The sequence below is a fragment of the Lepidochelys kempii genome, chromosome 17, assembly GCF_965140285.1.
Source record: "Lepidochelys kempii isolate rLepKem1 chromosome 17, rLepKem1.hap1, whole genome shotgun sequence".
Taxonomy (NCBI): domain Eukaryota; kingdom Metazoa; phylum Chordata; order Testudines; family Cheloniidae; genus Lepidochelys; species Lepidochelys kempii.
This window is the reverse complement of record NC_136396.1, coordinates 19,329,876-19,354,294: the sequence shown is the minus strand read 5'-3', so window position 1 is coordinate 19,354,294 and position 24,419 is coordinate 19,329,876. Positions and strand designations below refer to the sequence as shown.

The 24,419-nt window shown below is 49.7% G+C and overlaps 1 protein-coding gene across 4 annotated transcripts in view; it reads left to right on the top strand.

The window, feature by feature from the left end:
- The first annotated feature begins 4,723 nt into the window (after positions 1 to 4,723).
- Positions 4,724 to 24,419, top strand: part of DTX2 (deltex E3 ubiquitin ligase 2) — a 62,265-nt gene continuing 42,569 nt past the window's right edge. For all 4 annotated transcript variants that reach the window (XM_073316067.2, XM_073316066.2, XM_073316065.2 and 1 more), the window contains exons 1-4: positions 4,724 to 4,835; positions 5,731 to 5,793; positions 16,622 to 17,011; positions 21,963 to 22,557. In XM_073316067.2, the coding sequence (XP_073172168.1) occupies positions 16,705 to 17,011; positions 21,963 to 22,557 (902 nt within the window). In that variant the 5' untranslated portion in view covers positions 4,724 to 4,835; positions 5,731 to 5,793; positions 16,622 to 16,704. The remainder of the gene's footprint in view (positions 4,836 to 5,730; positions 5,794 to 16,621; positions 17,012 to 21,962; positions 22,558 to 24,419) is intronic.

Genomic DNA, 24,419 nt, shown 5'->3' with positions numbered 1-24,419 from the left:
GCCCGACGATCTAGCCAGCTTTCTATCCACCTTATAGTCCATTTATCCAGCCCATACTTCTTTAACTTGCTGTCAAAAATACTGTGGGAGACCGTGTCAAAAGCTTTGCTAAAGTGAAGGAATAACACGTCCACTGCTTTCCCCTCATCCACAGAGCCAGTTATCTCGTCATAGAAGGCAATTAGGTTAGTCAGGCATAACTTGCCCTTGGTGAATCCATGCTGACTGTTCCTGATCACTTTCCTCTCCTCTAAGTGCTTCAGAATTGATTCCTTGAGGACCTGCTCCATGATTTTTCCAGGGACTGAGGTGAGGCTGACTGGCCTGTAGTTCCCAGGATCCTCTTTCTTCCCTTTTTCAAAGATGGGCACTACATTAGCCTTTTTCCAGTCGTCCGGGACTTCCCCCAATCGCCATGAGTTTTCAAAGATAACGGCCAATGGCTCTGCAATCGCATCCGCCAACTCCTTTAGCACTCTCGGATGCAGCGCATCTGGCCCCATGGATTTGTGCTCGTCCAGCTTTTCTAAATAGTCCCGAACCACTTCTTTCTCCACAGAGGGCTGGTCACCTCCTCCCCATGCTGTGCTGCGCAGTGCAGCAGTCTGGGAGCTGACCTTGTTCATGAAGACAGAGGCAAAAAAAGCATTGAGTACATTAGCTTTTTCCACATCCTCTGTCACTAGGTTGCCTCCCTCATTCAGTAAGGGGCCCACACTTTCCTTGGCTTTCTTCTTGTTGCTAACATAGCTGAAGAAACCCTTCTTGTTATTCTTAACAGCTCTTGCTAGCTGCACCTCCAGGTGTGATTTGGCCTTCTTGATTTCACCCCTACATGCCCGAGCAATATTTTTATACTCCTCCCTGGTCATTTGTCCAATCTTCCACTTCTTGTAAGCTTCTTTTTTGTGTTTAAGATCAGCAAGGATTTCACCGTTAAGCCAAGCTGGTCACCTGCCATATTTACTATTCTTTCTACACATCGGGGTGGTTTGTTCCTGTAACCTCAATAAGGATTCTTTAAAATATAGCCAGCTCTCTTGGACTCTTTCCCCCGTCATGTTATTCTCCCAGGGGATCCTGCCCATCAGTTCCCTGAGGGAGTCAAAGTCTGCTTTTTAGGGTCCGTATTCTGCTGCTCTCCTTTCTTCCTTGTGTCAGGATCCTGAACTCGACCCTCTCATGGTCACTGCCTCCCAGGTTCCCATCCACTTTTGCTTCCCCTGCTAATTCTTCCCGGTTTGTGAGCAGCAGATATTGCAGAGATATGAAGTTAGTCCGGTAGATCTCAACAGACATGCATTCCATTGGGCCCTGTACTCAAATTGTATTTGATGGTGTGGCTTTGCTAACAACTTGAGTAAGTAGAAGGTCGGTTGAGGACATTGACTGTTGTTCCACATCACCAAGTGGCTACAGTAATACATTTAGGACCAGCAGCCAGCAAAACGTTCATACGACTGACACGATGGATGAAGACGTTGTCTTTACGAAATCCACTTTGACATGAAGAGGAGCACTCCTCCTTGAAGGACCAAAACCAGCTTTGAGTGCATCACACAACTTCTTTGTTGGTCTGACTCAGGCCTGGTCTACGCTAGGAAATTAGGTTGGCAAACTCCATCGCTGAGGGGTGTGAAAAATCCATAGCCCAGAGTGACGCAGTTAAACTGACTTAACCCCTGGTGTAGCCTGCACCAACGGTAGAGTCTTCACCAAACCACAACAGAGGTACTGCTGTAGCATGTTAAGTGTAGACAAGCCCTCAAGGTCTTCTAATAGCCCAGCCAATGTACCTTTAGTCTGATCTTTCACAGCCCTGCACCCAGATCTGCTAATATTGCTCCATCTGTAACATCACCCAGGTCTTTTTAGTCCAGAACCCCCCTCACCTAGCTCTGGCAATGCACCTCAATGCTGACCCTCTTCTTCCAGTCACACCCAACTATCTTCAACACACAGCTCAGCCAGTGCACCTCAGGTTTGACTGAGAGCCTCCTTATTGTTCCAGCTCTGCCCGATGCAGCCTCTTGAAGCCTGCACAATAATACTGTAGTATGAATCTGAACCTGTACCCTGTGCGGTGTTTATACAGCCCCCCCCACGCTACCCATACCTGGAATACTGTGTGCAGTTCTGGTCACCCCATCTCCAGAAAGATGTATTAGAATTGGAAAAGATACAGAGAAGGGCAACAAAAATGATTAGAGGGATGGAACGACTTCTGTATGAGGAGAGATTAATAAGACCGGAACAGTTCAGCTTAGAAAAAAGACTACTAAGGGGGGAGATAATGGTCTATAAAATCATGAATGGTGTGGAGAAAGTTAATAGGGAAGCGTGATTGATTCCTTTACATAACATTAGAACCACAGGTCACCCACTGAAATTAATAAGCAGGAGGTTTAGAAAAAACATAAGGAAGTATTTCTTCACACAACGCACAGTCAACCTGTGGAACTCATTGCCAGGGGATGTTGTGAAGGCCAAAAGTAAAACTGGGTTCAAAAAAAGAATTAGTTAATTTCATGGACAGGTCCATCAGTGGCTATTAGCCTAGATGGTCAGATGTAACCCCATGCTCTGGCTAAGCCTCTGACTGCCAGAAGCTGGGACTGGATGACAGGGGATGGATGTCCTGTTCTGTTCATTCCCTCTGTAGCATCTGGCACTGGCCAACGTCAGAGACAGGACACTGAGCTAGATGGACCATTGATCGGACCCAGTATGGCCGTTCTTATGCTCTTTATCTCGCAAACTTTTCCAAATGTTTTGTAAACTTGCAGACACATGTGCACGCTTGGTGAATCTGTAAAACATTTAAAACCTCCTCCCCTGTTCCTGAGATCAGAATCTGACCCTCACTAATTCCAAAGAAAAGAGAAACCAAAGCAGTTCAAAAACATAGAAGAAAGCTGGAGCTATAAATCAATTGCTAAGCAACAGCACTGGTATCTCTCCGGTCACATGCAAGAAGAAGATTTCAACAAAAGGCATCATAATAAAAACTACCAAAGACTCAGAAGGGGGAAAGAGCAAAGTCATGTTGTCCACTGCTCCCCCTACCCGTGCAGGACTGTTCCCTGCAAAATACTTTGTTTAGTCTTTTATAGCTGACCCTGAATTTTGCAGGGGAGAAAACTGACACACTCCACCCCCTATGCTTTTCCAATTTTTCCTTTGGAGACACAAATCTTTTTCTCTCTTTGCAGCTGTTGTCTTTAAGGCAGGGAACATAAAGGTTCTTTAATCTTCCAGGTGATTCTCTTGCTTTGTGCTGCTTCCATAATCCTGCCTTTATCACCCACAGGCAAAAATGTAACGATTCATGTTCATCAGATATGGGTTTTGGAGCTGCCTCTGGTTCTCATTCAGTCCTATTAAGCCTGTTTGATGTCAGGGAGCTAAGGAGCTAAGCAGTGCAGAAAATTTAACAGAGATTTGAGATTAATCTGCATAAGTAAATCTTCTGTAAAACACCAAGTTATTGATGACTGATTACAATTTTTTTTAAACTAGATTTTCTGTGCTGGAAGCCCCAGATCATAAAATATCCATCTTTAATCCCATTCTCTAGCCTCGCTAGCTGTCTCTGTAACCGGTTGTTTTTGTCAGGCCTTGATAATACAGTAGAATCTGATAACATTTTGTATAGCAGCTTTTATCCAACCTCTCTCTGAAAATGCAGTAGGACAGATGTTATTTCCCTCTCCTTGTGCCAGTAAGAGATGAAGAGAAGAGAAGAGACTCAAAGAAGATTTGAAACAAGATGGTTAGAGCAGCTGGGAGGCTACGAGTCTCGCAATATTTGTGGTGTTTCTTAAAGCCCCAGCACCCAGAGTCATGTGATTATGTGAGACTCTCAGCTGTCATTTCAATCAAAAGTGAGTGGCTAGGCTTTCCGGGTGCAGAGAAAAGCTTGAAAGTGGGACCAGCATGTGACCTGAAGGCAAAAAAATAAACCCAAGTCTCATGGTTTTTAAGCCAAATTTATGATTTGGGGGCAGGGGCGGGGGGTTGGTTCATGGCTTTGGAGCAGCTGGGGTCAGTGACACTGTGCACCTGCCTGTCCCAAGCACAGGAAGGGGTGGCTGAGAACTGGGTCCTGCTTTCATAAGGCAGCAGCTGGGACGGAGTGGCCACCTGCACTCGCCTGAGAGGGGCTTTGAACCGCCTCCCACCTGGGCTGGGATGGGTCTCTCAGCAAACTCCCCGTACACGTGGGTTCCAAGGAGGATCAGGCCAATGAATTGGGGGGGGACATTTGCTGGGGGGAGGGGGGGTTTCAAAGGCCCAGAAAGTGACTGTTGGGCTGGGGGAGCCCCAGTGAGGCCCCAAAAAAACAACAGGGGGAGGTTGGGCGTGGCACATTAAGTCCCCAAAGCTGTGGCAGTAGGAGGAGTTGGGGGACCCCCCCCAAAAGACCCCAAAACTGGAAGAGAGATGGGCTGGGGGAGCCCCAATAAAATCCCCAAAACTGGGGGAGGCTGGGGGAGCCCCCAAAAGAGCCCCCCAAACTGGGGGGTGGGCTGGAGTGGGGAGCCCCCCAAAAAAGCCCCGTGGCGGGACTGGACTGGACTGGACTGGAGGAGTCCCCCTCCTCCCCCGAGCCCCGGGCGGGTGGCTGCAGCTGAGGCTGGGGCAGGGCGAGCTAGAGGCGGGGGGTGGGGGAAGGCCGATGGCCGCTCCGTACTACAAGTCCCAGGGTGCCCCGCGCGGGGGGGCGCATGCGCGCTGGGCGCTCTGTCTCGGCTGCGAGGGAAGGCGCTGCCCCCAGCAGCTCTCGCTGCCTCCTGCCCAGCGCTGGCCGGAGCGGAGCGGCGCCCGGAGTGACGGTGAGGGGCGCCCCGGGCCTCTGAACGGCGCGGGTCGCGGGAGATGCCTGGGGGCAGAAGGGGGGTACCTGGGGGTCTGACCTCTGGGGGGGGCGGGGGGGGAGTCTGGCCCCTGGATGGGGGGGGGGGGAGGCCGGGCGGGGTGGGGAGTCTGGCCCCTGGAAGGGGGGGGGGGGAGGCCGGGCGGGGTGGGGAGTCTGGCCCCTGGAAGGGGGGGGGGGAGGCCGGGCGGGGTGGGGAGTCTGGCCCCTGGAAGGGGGGGGGGAGGCCGGGCGGGGGGGGGAGTCTGGCCCCTGGAAGGGGGGGGAGGCCGGGCGGGGGGGGGGAGTCTGGCCCCTGGAAGGGGGGGGGAGGCCGGGCGGGGGGGGGGAGTCTGGCCCCTGGAAGGGGGGGGGAGGCCGGGCGGGGGGGGGAGTCTGGCCCCTGGAAGGGGGGGGAGGCCAGGCAGGAGTCTGGCCCCCGGAGGGGGGGAGGGCGGGGGGGGGAGTCTGGCCCCCGGAGGGGGGGGGAGGCCAGGCAGGAGGGCGGGGGGGGGAGTCTGGCCCCTGGAGGGGGGGGAGGCCAGGCAGGAGGGCGGGGGGGGAGTCTGGCCCCTGGAGGGGGGGAGTCTGGCCCCTGGAGGGGGGGGGTGGAGGCCAGGCAGGAGGGCGGGGGGGAGGAGTCTGGCCCCTGGGGGGTGGGTGGAGGCCAGGCAGGAGGGCTGGGGGTGCGTGACGGTGGGGTCCAGTCACTGTGAGAATCAGAGGGCAGTGTTGTGGGATGGGGGTCTAACTCTGAGGTCTGATCACTGTGGGGTATCTCTGGGAGGGCAGGGAGGTGATGGGTGGAGTAACTTGAGGTTCCCTTGGTGATTTGGGTGGAGGTAACTGATCCCTTCATTTCTTCCTTTCTCTAGTGAGAAGTGTGTCTCTGCGAGTCAGGGGATTTGTCTGTGCCTGGCGCTGGAACTGCTCCTCAGGTTTGGGCACGTCTCATTACTCTGGGTGGGCACTTAAAGCCTCTGTGTGTTCTGGAGATTTTACTCCCACTTTACTATTCAGTCCTCTCTCTTCCCCCGCCCCATCACCCCATCTGCTTGGATCTGACAGGCCTTCTCCAGCTCCAGGGACATAAAGCCCTTGTGCCCAGCCTACTCTATTACCCCTCTCTATCCCCCTCCCTAGAGGGCTGTGGGTGTCTACCACCTTCAGCCTCCTCCAGCGTGCACACCCAGCTTTGCAAACAATCTGTCAGTTTGTTCCCCCTTGCCGAGCATGCACCTCCCATTCAACATCACTCCTTTCATTTTCGATATCGACTGTCTCCACTCAAATACGACCCTGGTCTCTTGCAGATGCTAGTGGCAGACACCCCCTAAAATGCAAGGGGAGACTCAGTCCACTCAGTTCATTCCCAGATAACTCTACGCTGAGAATTTAAAGTGGCACCAATTAAAGCTAGTTACTTTTAAAAGAATGAGTAAAACAGTTTCAGATCTCACACCTGCCCAAGTCCTCCTGCCAAAGTGCGTGGGTTTAAAATCACATGTTCTTATTTTTTAAAATGTTTCTCCCTCCTTCCCCCATTGCTGTGTGCAAAACCTCCACACACAACAGGGGAAACTGACTAGAGCGGCAACCGTGAAACTGACTATGCGCAAGGTGCTGTCAGTGTCGAAGCTGTAAAAACAGAGAGATGCTTTGTCCTGATTATAGCTGCACCCGTGCAAACCCCATGGATGGGCAAAGCTGTACAATGTGAGCTAGTACAGTGTATCATTGCTTGGAGCTGGGGTAAGCTGCACTGATGAATGGAGCTAAGGCTTGCGTCTCTTTCATCCTTCTACTATAGTAACATTTGGCCAGTCCATGCCCAGAAATTCCACTGGCTGAACTAAATCAGTGCATCTCCATTGCACGCTAACTCACAATCAGCTCCTCCTAAGCTGATGTCCATGTTGCGAGGCGGATATGAGTTTAGCTTGCAAAGGGTTTGTGCCGACTTAACTAAATCTGTTTAGAAACCCGTTTGGTTCAATCAGAGCAATTTGTGGTAGCCCAGCCTTTATTTGTTCCTTGGGAAAGCACTTTCAGACAGATGCCAGTTTTTAAACTGATGGTGACCCTTTAAGATAGCAATTTATTTTCATTCTCAAAAGTTATGAAATGTCTAGGACTTAAAGATTTTTTTAAATCTTGCATCTTTTAAAGCAATTTGCTTTGATATTTGGAAGGAAGTTCTGTGGGAGCTGCCTTTTACAGAAATGAGATTAATTTTGACTTGGGGTTAACTTTTCAAGTGCTAAAGGCCCATTTTCACTTAGTTTCAATGAGATCTAGGGCACGTAGGGTACATCTACCCAGCAAGCAGGATCCTGCTGCAGCTCTGAAGACCCCACTCCCTAAGCTTCAGATACCGAACATCTACACGCTATTTTTAGTGCTGTAGCGTGAGCCCAAGTCTGTAGACCCAGGCTCTGAGACTCACTGCCATGGGATCCTGCTTGCTGTGTAGACATGCCCTAAATGCCCAAGTGACTTTTGAAAATGTTACCCTTGTCTTAACTGTAGGACTTTTCTTCCTCAGGGTCTGATCCTGCAAATGCTACCAGTATTCCCATGGGGACACCGTGCTTGGTACTGTTTACTGGATGAGGCCCTTGGTCCTGCTCCTGCATTTGGACCCACAAGGGTCCAGTTGTAGGTTCTGGACTTTAGACTGTCAGTTGTTCCTGGCAGGCAATATCTGTGGTATTATGTGGCTGCCCATTGCTATAGTATCTGAGGATTGTGAGCCTCACAACACCCTGTGCTATTCCTGTGTTACCGCTGAGAAACAGAAGCAGAGGGTGACTTTCCCAGAGTCATACATGAAGTCTGTGGTAGAGAAGGGAATTGAACCCACATTTCCAGATTCCTAGGGTAGCGTCCTAACCACCAGACCACTCTTCCTCCCTAACTGGGCCTTTTATATGGATTGACCATATAAATAGTCATTTCTGAGTTTGATTCTTTAAAAGGACACTGACCACTTCTTCATAATATTTCTAGTCAGAATTCCTGACCCATGTTACAAAGAGCACTTGGTTTACTAAAATTGAACTAGTGTTGAAAATCTAATTTTCTTTTTGCTGTTCATGCTGATTGTTTATAGTGATTCTCTTAGCCTGGGCAAATAAATATTTGCTGAGATAATATAAGCCAAAAAGTGGAAACTTCCGTTTTGCTTTCAGGCTCTCAGTGGAAAACCCCACCCCCAAGAGAATGTGTGCTTAAAAGCAACTTTCTCGTTTTGCATTTGAACAGCACCCTAAAATATCTGTGTAAAACCCTTTTCCACTGGAGTGAAAAGAAATGAATGGATGCATGTCTGTTGGGTTTGGTATAAACGTGTTTATACAGAATCTGAAGTGCTGGCCAGCTTTGAGTTGACATTGTTTCTTTAGTGCAAACCTTCCTGATGAAGGGTCTGATCCTGGGAGGTGCTGAGTGCTTTCAGCTCCCCTTGGCTTCGGTAGTAGTGGAGAGAATTTAGAATTTTGCAGGCTGATCTCTGGACTGGTATGATCTGAGGGGAGCGCTCTGTATTAAGTTCGTCTCCACTATGAGCTAGGGGCGTGATTCCCCTGCTCATGTACGCACGCTGAAACCCATGAGTGTGTACTCAGCTTTGGCTCCGCTACTGCTCTCTGTGCTTACGTGGCTGCTAATACTCGTGATAGTTCTTACTGAACAGTGCAAGTATGAGTGTGACAGGTTCCCCCCAGGGTGCCACCTGGAACTGGGGTACCATTGAGCCCTCTGACTCACCAGCCTGGGCTCCCTCTCACACTGTGCTGCTGTGAGAAGCTGCAGACCCGCTCCCAGTCCTACACTTCCACCAGCAAACACACAGATCGGGACACACCCAGCTGCAGTTACACACAGGCTGACCATGAACCAACAATGGAGAAGCTACAGCCAAAATAACCACCAGCTTCCCAACTTAGGACCCCAGAGCTGTACCATCCTGCCCTGGTCAAAACCCTGACCAGTATGAATTTATTATCCAGTTCGCCTCCCCCTCAATGTGGAGAGGAAATGCCCCTGCCCCTTGAGCTAAGATTCCCAAGCACTTTATTCAAATTCACTGGTTTAGATGAAAACATAAAATAAGTTTATTAATTACAAAGAAATAGATTTTCCGTGATTATAAGTGTTAGCAAACAGATCCCAGCAGATTACCTAGTCAATAAACAAAACCGCAAACTAAGCCTAAAATACCAGAAAGGTAGGATATGAATTAACAAATTCTCGCCCTGGCTGACGATACCAGCAGGCTTGCAGATTGTCAAGCCACAAGCTGCACTTGCTTTGCATCTTGGGATTCCCACCCCTGTTCCAAGTCCTTTTCTTTAGGAGATTCTCTTAGGTCTTCAGTTGTGGGGGAGTGAAGAACAACCAATGAGGTCGCTCCCTGCCTTATGTAGCTTTAGCATATGGCAGGAACCCGATGTCCCAAACTGGGTTTGTGGAAAAACACCTTGATTATCATACACATTGTGAAGAGAGTGGTCACTTTGGATGGGCTATTACCAGCAGGAGAGTGAGTTTGTGGGGGGGGGGGGGGCGGAGGGTGAGAAAACCTGGATTTGTGCTGGAAATGGCCCAACCTGATGATCACTTTAGATAAGCTATTACCAGCAGGACAGTGGGGTGGGAGGAGGTATTGTTTCATGGTCTCTGTGTGTATATAAGGTCTACTGCAGTTTCCACGGTATGCATCCGATGAAGTGAGCTGTAGCTCACGAAAGCTCATGCTCAAATAAATTGGTTAGTCTCTAAGGTGCCACAAGTCCCCCTTTTCTTTTTGGAAAAACACTGGTATCCAAGATGGAGTTCCGTGTCATGTGACCTGATCACATGCCTTTGCATACTTTGCTGAGTTATAGCAGCCATTTCTTAGGCCTTGTCTACACTGGCGAAAAAAACACCCCCCCGAGCGCTGCACCTTTCAGCGATGTAACATGCCAGTGTAGACCGTGCACCAGCGCCGGGAGCTGCGTTCCCAGCCCTGGTAGCTACGCCCCTCGTGGAGGTGGGGGTGTTTTTAGAGTGCTGGGAGAGCTGTCTTCCAGCGCTGTGCCGTGACTACCCAAGCCACAGGGCAGCGCTTTAACGTGGCCAGTGGAGACGTTCCCTTACAGGCTCACCAGGTTGGGGAGAAGCTGCTCCTAAGGCTTATTGTTTTTCCTAATGGCCCATTACCCTGAATAGGCTCTTCACAGCCCCCTATCTAGATTGGAAGCACTTTGCCCAGTGGGTGTCACCCAGGTGTGACTACATGTGAAATACAGATACATAGTCAATATTCATAACTTCAGATACCAAAATGATAATGCATACAAATAACATAATCATATTCAACAAAATCGTAACCTTTCCAATGACACCTCCATACAAAATGCATCATAATTATGCCATAATCATACAATTATATCACTATGAAGAGTATGGGGTGCAGTGTCCCAATGGGCACATGAATAAGGGACGCAAACCCCAGCTCGCAATGTGTGTAGCCTTAATGTCTCTTGATCTTGGTTGAGGCCTCTGCTGTAAATACTAACGATTCATTCTGATAGTGAAAAGGCTCTGGAGCCAGAAAGTTAGTCCGATGACCTTGAATCAGGTTGCCATCTTAATTTTTTAATGGTTGTGAAAGCACTAGGATTGCACAGGGTGGCGAACGAGCGTACAGTTCAACTCTCTCTTATATCAGGCTGTCTGATTTCCTTCTCTACGTTCACACTGCATTTGCTCGTAGTACTTTTTCTAGTATCCAGGTGGGTTTGCATTTCTACCTCGAAAACGCCCTTTGATATTTTGTCAGCCTGAGATCAGCTCTGTAAAGGAACCTTGTGGGGAGCGAATTATCGATGGACGATTGTAAATGCCCAGTGGTATTTATGCAAGTGGATGTGAGCAATGCATATTCATCTCTTCTGATGCATCCGCACTTGTGGCATGCCGTGTCTCGTTAAAGCCCCCTTGTGTCTCCCTGAGCTTCGGACTGGCGTGTGCCGTGGTGGAAGACAGTGTTATCTGATGTGATTTTAAAGGACACGGTGGCTCACCTGCCAGTGGGAGTTGAGCTTCAAACTCCTCTTAGAGCATGTTAGAATCCAGCTGCCAGAGCAAAGAGGGCAGCCACCTATTTTGATTCCTCCATTGTAATGGGTACTGGAGCCTGTTACCTGGCATAGTTCCACTCCTGGTTCTATTTGTCTGTTGTGCTAGGCACTGGACAGAAACAATAAGGAACTTATAGTCTAAACAGACAAAGGGTGGGATGGGAAACAGAGGCACAGTGCGGTAATGAGTTGGTCAAGCTCACACTGGAGGTCAGTGTCAGAGCTGGGAACAGAACCCAGGTCTCCTGATTCCTAGGCCAGACCTATGGTCATTACTCTCCCATGAATCCCAGGTCAAGTTTGGGGTACAGGCCATACCATTCCCTGAACCCCAGAGTCAGGGTTGGATACCCTTCTGCAAGATATACTGCAGCCCATAGAGAAGTTAAGGGTTTGATGCAAAAATCACTGGGTGGGGGTCCCTGGCCTGTGTTATGCAGGAGGTCAGACCTGGTGATCAGAATTCTGGCCTTAAACTCTATGAATAAAACTGATATGATCCTAGTAAATTTCACCTGGCTGCTCCAGGTGGGATCAGGCTGGGCCGGATTTGGCCTACAGTGCCCAGGAACAGCACAGGTACCTGAGATTTCTCTACAGCTGTGAGACTCGTGTTTCTTTCCAGGTATCTCCAGCGACACCCACAGAGAGACCGGAACAATGGATGATGGTCATAGTAGTGCCTCTGTTGCTCCTGTAAATTCACAGGGGAACGAAACTAAAATTTCATTTGATTCGCTGTGGGGCTTGGCAAGCACCACGCGGCGCAGCGGGGCTGTTAGTTTGATCTTCCCTTTGGGGTTTCCGAATTGCACGGGATATGGGGCTGCCTGCAATCCTGTAACAAACGCGCCCTCCTGATGCTGAGTCGTCAGCCAGTTGGAGACCCCTGGCTTAGTGTAGCCTGCACGCCTAGGAATCTTTTAATTCAAATACAATCCATTCACCGCGATGATATGTAGTCGCTTGTTTGCGGACCTCGCGTTTCCTAAGTGTGGTGTCAGTGATCCTTGCAAATCTTTTCTGGGCATTGTCCTGTTCGAATAGCATGCTGAAAAGCCCTGTGCTTGAAAAGAATCCCACTCTGTCAGCCCTAGAAAACTGCCTACATCCACAGCACAGATCTAAGGCTCCCTGGCCTTTTCTTTTCCGCTTGTGAGGCAGGCTACATTGTCATTGAGTTTTTATTAGCACCGATGAGTTCAATCCAGAAATTTTAAAGCGACATTGTCAGCTGGATTGTAGAGCCAAAGTTCAGATTTTTATGTATTTAAAAAGGCTTTTACACAACAGAATAGTTGTTGGTGGGTTTTTTCCACCCCCCTCCAACTTCTGTTTTAAATTTCAGTGGAAACAGACTTTTGGCTTGAACGTTGCCTGGTAGTGCCGTGAACCCAGCTCTGCTGCTCACTGCTAGGGCTTGAGAAGCAGGAAGTGACTGTGAAGGAGAAAGAAACAAAAACTTTCCAAACTACTTTTGTTGTCAGAGTCCCCAGTCCTGCAGTCAAATCCAGGTGAGTGGATCCTTACATGAGGCTCTGCCCCAGGGGCAGAGATCCACCCGTGCAGGTCTGATTGCTGGATGGGAGCCCAAGTTAATAATCAAGTAGCATAAATGGTGAAAAATAAACTAGAAACTTACAATCTAAAGTGCTGTTAACAACAGGGGAGAAGATATTTTTTAAAACTAAAAGCAAAGTTGTTCTGCTGTGAGATTTAGCACTGACATGTAGCTACTACATCTGGGCCTGCAGATCTCTGAAGAGCTGGACCACTGAATTTAGTAGCTGACACAGTAGACACGTGGGGTCATGGGAGATCTGGGGTAGATATGCTGGTACAGGACCACAGCCATATTCTTCACTGTTCCTAGACTCTACAGGTAAGTGATGCAAATGCAGTGGATGTTAGATATGAGAGATCAGCAACCAGACTGAGAAGTTTGTAAAGTCCTTATCACAATGTACCTCAAACTGTTTCCATCTTACACGCAATAACGGTAGATATGCAAGGGGTGAGGATTGCAGTTCGGGGTGTCAAGTATCCGGGGGTAGCTGTGTTTGTCTGTATCCACACACAAAACGAGGAGTCCAGTGGCACCTTAAAGATTAACAGATTTATTTGTTTATAAGTGATCAGGAACAGCCAGCATGGATTCACCAAGGGAAGGTCATGCCTGACTAATCTAATCGCCTTTTATGATGAGATTACTGGTTCTGTGGATGAAGGGAAAGCAGTGGATGTATTGTTTCTTGACTTTAGCAAAGCTTTTGACACGGTCTCCCACAGTATTCTTGTCAGCAAGTTAAGGAAGTATGGGCTGGATGAATGCACTATAAGGTGGGTAGAAAGCTGGCTAGATTGTCGGGCTCAACGGGTAGTGATCAATGGCTCCATGTCTAGTTGGCAGCCGGTATCAAGTGGAGTACCCCAAGGGTCGGTCCTGGGGCTGGTTTTGTTCAATATCTTCATAAATGATCTGGAGGATGGTGTGGATTGCACTCTCAGCAAATTTGCGGATGATACTAAACTGGGAGGAGTGGTAGCTACGCTGGAGGGGAGGGATAGGATACAGAAGGACCTAGACAAATTGGAGGATTGGGCCAAAAGAAATCTGATGAGGTTCAATAAGGATAAGTGCAGGGTCCTGCACTTAGGACAGAAGAACCCAATGCACAGCTACAGACTAGGGACCGAATGGCTAGGCAGCAGTTCTGCGGAAAAGGACCTAGGGGTGACAGTGGACGAGAAGCTGGATATGAGTCAGCAGTGTGCCCTTGTTGCCAAGAAGGCCAATGGCATTTTGGGATGTATAAGTAGGGGCATAGCGAGCAGATCGAGGGACGTGATCGCTCCCCTCTATTCGACATTGGTGAGGCCTCATCTGGAGTACTGTGTCCAGTTTTGGGCCCCACGCTTCAAGAAGGATGTGGATAAATTGGAGAGAGTCCAGCGAAGGGCAACAAAAATGATTAGGGGACTGGAACACATGAGTTATGAGGAGAGGCTGAGGGAGCTGGGATTGTTTAGCCTGCAGAAGAGAAGAATGAGGGGGGATTTGATAGCTGCTTTCAACTACCTGAAAGGGGGTTCCAAAGAGGATGGCTCTAGACTGTTCTCAATGGTAGCAGATGACAGAACGAGGAGTAATGGTCTCAAGTTGCAGTGGGGGAGGTTTAGGTTGGATATTAGGAAAAACTTTTTCACTAAGAGGGTGGTGAAACACTGGAATGCGTTACCTAGGGAGGTGGTAGAATCTCCTTCCTTAGAGGTTTTTAAGGTCAGGCTTGACAAAGCCCTGGCTGGGATGATTTAACTGGGAATTGGTCCTGCTTCGAGCAGGGGGTTGGACTAGATGACCTTCTGGGGTCCCTTCCAACCCTGATATTCTATGTTTTGGGCATAAGCTTTCGTGGGTAAAAAACCACACTTCTTCAGATGCATGGAGTGAAAATTACAGATGCAGGCATTATATAATGACACGTGAAGAGAAGGGAGTTACCTCACAAGTGGAGAGCCAGTGCTGACAGGGCCAATTCATGCGAGTTTTTTGTTCAGGGTTTGGGTGACCTTAACTTTGGATTTCCAGGCTTTTAAAATGTGTGTGTCACTGTTTGGCGTGGGAGGGGAGTGATGGATTGAGATGGGGTTGGATGTTTTATTTAATGAAAACAAAAATCAAACAACATTTTTCTCTTAGGTATCACCTACCCCGATACCCTTCAATAACGAATAGAAACATACAGCCTTAACTTCAAGTTGCCAAAGTGCTTTGCCCAAGACATGGAACTTGCGTTTGTTGTTTCACAATCCTTGCAAACAGCTGTAGTCTAGAATTCCATTTAGATGCATAAACTGGGAAGCCCTCGCCCCTTTAGAGTGTCAGTTTTCTGATCCAGGAAATAGTATCCGTTACCTACTGGGCAGTGAATTTTCATTTACACGGAACTCACTTGCAGCCAATCAGGATGATGTCCTGGTTTGCATATTTAGTGCTGATTGGCAGCTGCAGCTCCTCGAGTTAGCTAAGCATTGTTGACCCCCAAGGAGGTAGACAGTAGACCGTTTGTTATGTGACTCTTTTCAGCCAATCATGACCCAGGATTTCGTTGGCCAGTAGGTAAGGAGGATGTCTACCCCCATCTGGGTTTTGAGGCTGTAGTGCTTTGGGGGAAAGCTACCACGTAAGGAGAAAGCGTTAATAGATGTATATCTGCTGTGATCTTTTTTTTTTTTCCTTCTGCTGCTGCTATATTTTAACAGGAGCACAAGCACAAGCCCTCCAAAACAGAGCGCGCCTCCCCCTGATGGCCTGCTTTGCTGATAGTTATCCAGGCCACTGTATATATTTGGAAAGGCCAGGAGCCCTATATGTACAGCTGTCCCTTTCCCCGTGGGGCGCAGAGTACCCCCTGCTTGCAAACATTGGCACCAGATGGGATAGAAAACTCCACAGCAGAGCTCTGAACTGAGATGATCCAAGCTGAGCTCAGCAATGCTGAGCAGCAGTGTGTGAAATCCAACGTAAAAATAACGCACGAGGCAGGTGTTGAGATTTTGCACCTGGGGTTTGTTGAAGTGACTTGTAATTCCAAGCTGTAAAATAACCACTCCTGGGGAATTGTGAGGGTGCTAAGTGACAGCAGCAAATGTCTCGAATTTTTTTTTTTTTTTTGTTAATCAAATGATCTGTGGGGGGTCTCGTTTGCTGCTGGTGGCTTGTAAGCCTGGGGTCGTTGGGTAGAACTGCACAGGATGACTCATTCGCTATAGTTTTCTTTAAAATGCATCGCTCTCCTCTTGAGAACGCAGCCATCTGGGTGTCTCTGCTTTATTCCATATGGATGAGTTGGAAATAACCAACCACAGGAGCCGCCCCCGAGGGGTGGGTGCTGCGCCCACAGGAGCCTGGCTGCCCTAGATGCCAAAGGGCCCCGTACACCAGTGGAGGCTCCGTTGCTACCTGCATCTCCCCAGGCTCGTGCTTCTGATTGTGATGGACAAAACCTTCCAGCCAACTGATGGCTGCTCTGTTGGTTAAGTTGTGCCCTGCTCTTGAGCTCTCCAGGGCCCATGGCATTTTAGAAGGCTGTTAGCAGGCAGTGTGATACACGGATTAACCCTTTGACTGCGGCATTGGGGGAAGGGTAGCGATTGGTTTTTGGTTGTGTGCGTACAGAGCCTGGCTAATGGGGGCCTGATCCCAGATCAGGGCCTCTAGATCTATTGCAATACCCATAATGAATAACACTGGAAATCCTGGGTTCCTGTAATGCCCCATGTTGGCCTACTTGTCAGTGCTGACATCATGTGCTTGGGGGTCTAACACTGAGAGTCTTTGCCCCCAAAAGGTTACGCTGTCCATTTGATTGTAACCCCCCTAACGTTGGCAGCAGGATTCAGGCCTGGGTAGGACCCCAAACTACATTTAACCCGCTGGGTTTGACATTGATTCGCTTCTGAGTTGCATGCTTGAAGTGTTCAGCGAGTTCACCTCCCAATTGTCTTTCATGGAGAAATGCATATGCTTCCTCCCCCCGGGTTTGTAGACTTTGCCGCCTACCTGCTGGATTGCCTGCTGTCAGCTCAGGGTTGTCATTCTTAACTCTGTATGTCTTGTGTCTCTCTCTCTTTGCAGGCCTGACGTACGCCCTTGAAGGGGATGGTTTGAAGGTGGGTGGACAACGTGCTCTGGCTTGGCTCGCTTTCAGACCTTGGAAAATGGCAGCCGCGCTGGGTGCCGGAAGCGGTTCTGCTGGGCCACCTGGGCTCCCCAATTCCGTGCCAGGGCATGTGGCCCTGCCCGCAGTGGCAGTATGGGAATGGCAGGACGAGTTCGGCAGGTGGAGGCCATACAGAGGGAGCGTATGCAGCTTTATTGAACAGGCTCTCCAGGCCCCTGCACAGAAGGGGAGACGATCAGGACCGGGGCTGGCCAGCAGCAGTATCCCGCTGGGGCAGGCAGACGCCATGCTCGCCCCTTATGTCATCGACATACCAAGCCTGGTGCAGTTCCGACAGGACACAGGTAAGAAACCTCTTTCCTGGCTAATTTTACATGTGCTTAAATGCTTTGCAAGATTGCGGCCTGAGAACCGTATGCCTTCTTCCATCCCCCCGCACATCCCTTCAGGGAAGTTGCAAAAAAAGGCCTTTTTGTGATTAAAACACTTCTGTTTGATTCCCTTGTCCCACTCCTCCCCGGCTGCAGCACCAGCTGCTCTGGCTTGGCCTGGTGCCCTGTGAACGCTGCTGAGCTAATGCCTGCAATCCCCACAGAATGACGTAGGGCAGTGCTAGAACACTGCCCCTTCAGATTGACTTTCCTTTCCCACTTTTTTTTCCCCTTTGTTCCAGGGAGGAGGGAGGTTGGCTTTTGAGGGTAAAGTACAGGATTAGTTGCCGGGAAATCTGGGTTCTGTTCCCGCCTTTGCTCCTGACTCACTGCACAACCCAAGGAGGTCTCTCAGGCCAACAGTTTAATGTCCATTACATCTGGATGATCACCTTTAGTGCCTAGGGGCTGACTTTCTTTTCCCCTGGAAGTAGTGAGCACCTATAACTTCGATGGGGTTTCTGTGTGCTCATCACCTCTGGAAAATCAGGCCTGGGTGTGTCAAAGTGGACACCCAACATTAGTCCCCACTTCTGAAAGCACAAGCCTATCCGTGCCTCAGTTTACCCATCTGTAAAAATGGAGCCAAGTCCTGCCTCCCGAGAAGTGGCAAGGCTTGGTTCACTCTGAGGGCCTTAGAGAAGGGCAGAAATGTTCAGGTTTCTTGAATATAGTAAATCAGTTGGGTTCGCAGAGCGTGAGGGGCGATAAGATGAATCCTAAATGACAGGCCTATAAGCAAGGACGGACATGTTCCCCGCTCATATTCCTACTTTCTTGCTCTAATGTTAGGGTAAGTAGCATACAGCTGGGCTGGGCACCGCTCTGGAAAGTACCTGGAGCTTTGAAACCTGGCTAGGAAGGTGCCCCAAGTGAGAGACTTCATCAGCAAGATGTATGTGTTTGGGAGTGTCTGTCATTGGCACAGCCCCAGTAGCTCTGAATAGTCTTTAGGCACCCAGCAGCCTTGTTTGGTTGGGGCTCATAATGCTCTGAAACTGCTGTGGAGATCACCAAGCAGGCACCAGGACTGCCTCTTTCCATAAAGCTCAGTGACCAAGCTGTGCATAGAACCCAGGAGTCCTAACTCTCAGGCCTTGCTCTCCCCAGTAGCCAATGGTCCCCTCTCTCTAGGCCCCCGTTTATTTTCAGAAAGGGTCCCTTTTCTGACACGGCTACAGCAGCATGATTGAATCAGTAACAGTGATGGGCTTTGTCCCAGCTACGTGATGAGTTAAAATGGTCTCAGCACTCAGCAGTGAATCTGGTTCTTAGTGTAGGTGGAATCTTGTGAGCAGCTGGGGTGTAGGACCACCTAGGGAGCACCATTCTCTCCTAATGGCCAAACTGTGAATGGATTATCCTCCCACAGGAGAGGGGCAATCTCTCTGAAAGCAACTACCGACGCTCTATATTATCTTGCTTCTCTCTAGTCCCTTTCACTGGAAAAGATTCCACAGCGCTTCACAGATTGTATTCATGCAGGGACTGCTGAAATGCAGCCAGCTCTGGGGTGGAGGGAGGTGGAATGAACGTTTTGGCAAAGGACCCTGGGGGTCAAACTGCTGCTCTTATGAAACTATAACAGAATCTTTAATGTCGGGGCTGCTGACTCAGGTTTGAGGATCTTGTCTGAAAGTCCCCTCCCCGTGAATGCATGGGGCTCAGTAAATGGATCTTGAAGGGAGGATGGGCCGAGATGGCCTGGCTGGGATTTGGATCTGTGGCTGCAGGGACCGCAGATTCGTTGCTCACCCCATGAAGCTACCTGTTCAGTTTGCATTTCAGTATGATCCTTTAAAACGCTCTTGTTCCCACTATCTCCCCCCCTCCCCCCAGCTTCTGGTGGGGCAGTTATGTTCAAAGCTCCCTGGCTTTGAGCAAGGCTCCCCGCCTTTAGACATGAACGTTGTGTAAGTGATCAGCCAGCTGACCTTTGTAATGTGCTAGAGGTAAAATAAACTCCGCAGGAAACGTTCCTATGAAAATCGTTAAACAGAACGAAAAAGAGCCCATTGCATTCTCCCCGCTGCTATTCAACAGACAAGCAGGCTCTTCAAAGGAAGCTGGGAAGAATAACAGGAAGCCAGTGTTAACAGGTCTAACATCCCCATAGAAAGGGAGCGACAGCTGCAAAGGCGGCTCTCGAGCGCTGGATTAGGAACGAGCCTCAGCTGCTGGTCTGCGCAGTGTAGCCAGAAGTAAATATCAGGCGGCTTCAGGAACTGTCCTAAAGCTACCCTGTCTGTGTGGCCAAGACAAGAACAGCCAATGCCCTGCCCCCGGGTATCCCAGAGCGGTACCACCTCACACTGTGTGTTGAGTCCCAAAAGCCACCTCTTCCCACAGCTGGGGGCTAGCGGGTGCTGCGGTTCCATGTGCTGAAAGCCCTTGTGCTGCATTCATCCTGCAGTCTGCTAGGACGTAGGATGTCACTGCTGGCTTTGAACGCTAGCCCCCAGCTGAGCATCGGTCTCCCACCTTCTTTTTCCCACAGCGCCCATGGTACAGACTCTCTGGGGGGCTGCGTTAGCTCCCAGGGGTGAGGTTTCCTCTGCCTCTCAAGGCTGCGATCTCATCCCCGTTGCTCCCCCCAACAAATTCCTTCTCCTATGTGTCTCGCCGTGCATCCAGGGGTGCTGTAAGAGAACATCCCCCTCCTTCACTTCGTTTTCAGGGAGCAGCCAGGTGGGGAGCAGTTCCTAGAACTTGCTTTTGGGCACGTGCTCTGATTTCCCATCCCAGAGCCAGCTCCTCAGCTGGTGGACGTCAGCCTAGCTCTCTTGATGTCCGCGTTACACTGATTTACTCCGACTGAGAATCTGACCCACTAGGATTTCCAAGCCTGATGTTTGAGCTACAAGGGCCCTGGGGAAGTTACTAGAGCACCTTTCCTTTCAGTATTCTAGCTCTTAAGTAGCGTTGGTCACATGTTGTCTCTTGTCATGGAGCTTGCTATTAAAGGGTCAATATTCCGTCGGTACAGCAAAGTAAACCGAGAGCAGTCAGTGCTCTTGTACGGAGCAGGTCGCTTGCTGAGCTAACCTCTGAAGCAGTGATCTGTAACTTCCTAAGCCCCCAGGGCCACAGAATCAATTTCCGTAATACGCTAGAGGACCACAAAACAGCCGTCATGTGAGATACTGAAGTCCTATTACTTGGAGATAGTGCTTTAAAGTAATCATGAAACTTTTTTTCATATGGACACATGTAATGGGGTATGTGAGGGGCAGTGTTGTCCAGTGGTCGAGTGAGGACTCCTGGATTCTTTTCCTGTCTAGTCCTGTCATTGACTCGCCTTGGGCAAGTCACTTTGACACCATGCCTTAGTTTCCCCATCATAACGTGGGTACCTCACAGGGTCATGAGGCTTAAGGTTTGCAGAGCATCTGGGCATCCATGGATGACAGGTTCTTGTAAGTCAGGGAGGTCCCCACCCCGCTCTCCCTGCAGCACTCGCAATAGATTATGCTCCATAATCACTTCCTTTATTTTTAACTTATGTAATGAAACCCTGAGGCAGGACTGCACTTACAAACCTAAGCCTTCACTTGAGCCATCTGTTCCTTGGGATGTTCCCTGACCCGCCTGTCCCTTCCTTCTGGCTCTTTTACCTTGAAGGAATTCTCAACCTATTATGCGTTGGAGTTGGAGTTAATGACACCCTCCTTATCTGGTTGCCAGAGTGAGTCACTAGAACAGCTCTGCACCTCTGCAAAGGGTCTTGAAGTCAGACACCTGCAAGTCAGATCCCTACAGCCCAACACTGGTCCCAAAGAGAGCAAAATATGATTAGCCAAACGCATTATACCGGAATCCAAACCAAACCTACAGACACCCAGGAGCAATGTAGAAAGAGGCTGACTTTAGGGGAGTTCCCATGAGACTAAAATGTTCAAATTCATCTAAGTGACTTGGGAAAACGGGACTGAGGAGCCTAAGTGACATAGGCACTTAGGAGGCATTGAAAGTCATTGGGACCGAGGCTCCGACGTGCCTGAGTCACTTAGGCTTGTGAGCCACTTCGGTGCTTTTGAACGTTTTCCCCTGGTGCTTCTCCCTGTACAAGCTCTGTGGCTGCTGAAAAGCCTTCCTCTGTGAATGTGAAGGTTTGCTCATGCCTCCCTGTTTCCCCCCCTTACGCGTGCGTCCCCAAAGACACTAGCACCATGGAGGAGCAGCGCTCTGAGGGCCCCTGGGCTGGTTCAGCCCCTGCTGGGGGAAGCCTTTTTTGCTGACTTTTAATTTCCCCTTTTATTGGTTGGTTTCTATCCTCCTTGAGCAGGTTTTAATAAAAATAACCAGGGGAAATGTGCTTCTCAGGTCACTTTGCGGCTGGGAAGCGGAGCCTTTGATATGTGAGCAGGCTTTAACTCCCTGGTCTAGAATAACCCTTGAACCAGCAACTCCTCTGTGGTTTTGTTCCCCTTCCCTCTGTATGAACAGCTGCTCTCTCTAGACTTCCCAAACTGCTTTCCCAGGTTTGCCTCTGCCTTTCCTTCGGACTGTTGCACACACGTGTGTATGTGTGGGTGCGGTACCTGGCAAAGTGGCCATTTCAAAGCATCTTCTAGGATTGTTCGATCTCTGAAAGACCCACATCTACTAAGCCACCAGACCTGGGTGGTTGGCCCTTTGGTGGTCACTTCAAAAACGTTCCACTGTCCCTTTTGCTTATGATTTCCTACAGTGCCCTAAGGAAGTGGATGCCAAATTCCCATGGGAAGTCAAAGGGAGTTGAGTTCTTGACTCCCATAAGCACTTTCAGAAATCTTGCCCCAGGGTGCCACTTCTCCATAGTTACAGCGTTGCTATGTTTTTTGTGGCTTTGACTGATGTCCAGTGTCTGTTTCTCTTGAACCAGGAACCATGCGATCCGTCCGCAGACACCTCTTCGCTCAAGACTCTGCGGCCGGGCAGGGCATCGTGTGGGAGTGGCAGAATGACGAAGGTGGGTGGTCTCCATACGAGATGAAGATCTGTGTGTTCCTGGAGCAAGCCTTCACGCATGGCCTTCAGCATGTAGACCTGAGCTCCTTGGGCTACAACTACGACATTGATTTTGTATCGCTGGTCCAGGCCAACAAGACCTCCAGGTTCCGACGAGGTATTCAGAGGCGCATGGACACCCCGTATCCAGTGACCCCGGCCTCGGGGCCCCTTCACATGGCAGTGGCTTGTTCTTGTCAACAGTGCTTGTTGAATAGTGGAACTGGCCCTGTCACCACGCGCTATCGGCACTCCATGATAAACCTCCCCAGTTCATCGGCTGTGCCACAGGTTTCCAGTCGGACAGCTGCACTAAGCTCTTCTGGGCTTGGCTTTGTGCCCTATAACAAACCGACCTTGTCTGGAGCCAGGTCAACGCCGAGACTCAATACACAGAGTGCATGGGCGCTGCCTCAGTCCGTGGGAGCCGGAGGCCCAAGCCCAGGACTGTCAGCGTCTAATGGAGTCAGGTACAGAAACTGATTGTGTTTAGGGCCTTTGAGAGAGCATAGTCTAACCTGCTAGAATTTGCCATGTAGCGGGCATTTGAATCCAGACCCATATAACCATGGTTGGATGTGATAAAGAAAAGAAAAAATTGGAGTTTGTGCCCTGTCTGGCAGCTTTGTGATGGATAAAGATGGCCTGGAAGGAGGCTACTGCATTCTCCTTCCCTCTTGTTTTTTCACATCAGAAATCCAGGCCAGATCTTCTCTAGAAGTCTCTATGGGCCCTTGGAGAACTTGGTAGGATTCTGATGTGGCACGTTCCAGGAAGGGAGAGGTGGTGAATGGAAGGGACATGGTTTTATTCAGGCAGTTTAAAACTGAGTTAACACGAAAGCCCCCTGAAAACAGCCAGCTGTAAAAGAGTCGTGTTCAGAACCCCGTCCCTTCACCGAAGGGCCGAGAGTGCTCATGACACGCGTCTGAGACCGCCAGTAAGTCATCCAGGAAAGTCCCTCCTTGATAGCTCTAAGTGTAGTTTTTATGAACCAAAAGTCCTTCCCGGACTTTTTAATCAGCACAAAGAATTTAAAAAAAAAAAAAAAAAAAAATGAGAAAAGGATAAATCCAATGATATTTTTCTTGTGCTGCTCACCTTTGAAGGCACTGAGCCAGATTCATCTCTGGTGTATCTGAGGTCCGGGGAGTGATGCTGCTGACGAATTTGACCCATTATATTCGACAGAGCCTCCAGCTTCATAAGGTTAAATGCTGAGGTCTGCCTGGATAATCAGAGACGCAGTTTGTTCTCCATGTGCTCTGATGCCTGAGTAAGGCTAAGATTTTGTCGCGGAGGTCACGGAATCCATGACTTCGAGACCTCGGTGACATTTTCCACTTCAGCCCCGGGCAGCATGGCTGGAGGTGTCAGCTGGCAGGGGCCCCGCAGCTCCCAGCCGCTGCGGGTAGTGGGGAGACCCTGCAGCTCCGAATGAATGCAGGCAGCAGGGAGCGCCCTTTCTGCAGCTCCCAGCCACCACCGGTGGTGGGGTGGGGGCTTGCAACAGGGGGTCCTCTGCCGCTCCTAGCTGTCTTGGGCGGCAGGGGAGACCCCGCAGCTGGCCGCGGCAGCAGGGGGGACCCAGAAACCCCAGCTGTCATGGGTACTTGGCCCTCCTCACTTCCCTTTTCATAGAATCGTAGAATATCAGGGATGGAAGGGACCTCAAGAGGTCATCTAGTCCAACCCCCTGCTCAAAGCAGGACCAATCCCCAACTAAATCATCCCAGCCACGGCTTTGTCAAGCCTGACCTTAAAAACCTCTAAGGGTGGAGATTCCACCACCTCCCTAGGTAACGCATTCCAGTGTTTCACCACCCTCCTTGTGAAAAAGTTTTTCCTAATATCCAACCTAGACCTCCCCCACAGCAACTTGAGACCATTGCTCCTTGTTCTGTCATCAGCTACCACTGAGAACAGCCTAGATCCATCCTCTTTGGAACCCCCTTTCAGGTAATTGAAAGCAGCTATCGAATCCCCGCTTATTCTTCTCTTCCACAGACTAAACAATCCCAGTTCCCTCAGCCTCTTCTCATAAATCATGTGTTCCAGTCCCCTAATCGTTTTTGTTGCCCTCTCCTGGACTCTTTTTTTCCAATTTTTCCACATCCTTCTTGTAGTGTGGGGCCCAAAACTGGACGCAGTACTCCAGATGAGGCCTCACCAATGTCGAATAGAGGGGAACAATCACGTCCCTCGATCTCCTGGCAATGCCCCTACTTATACAGCCCAAAATGCCATTGGTCTTCTTGGCAACAAGGGCACGCTGTTGACTCCTGTCCAGCTTCTCGTCCACTGTAACCCCTAGGTCCTTTTCTGCAGAACT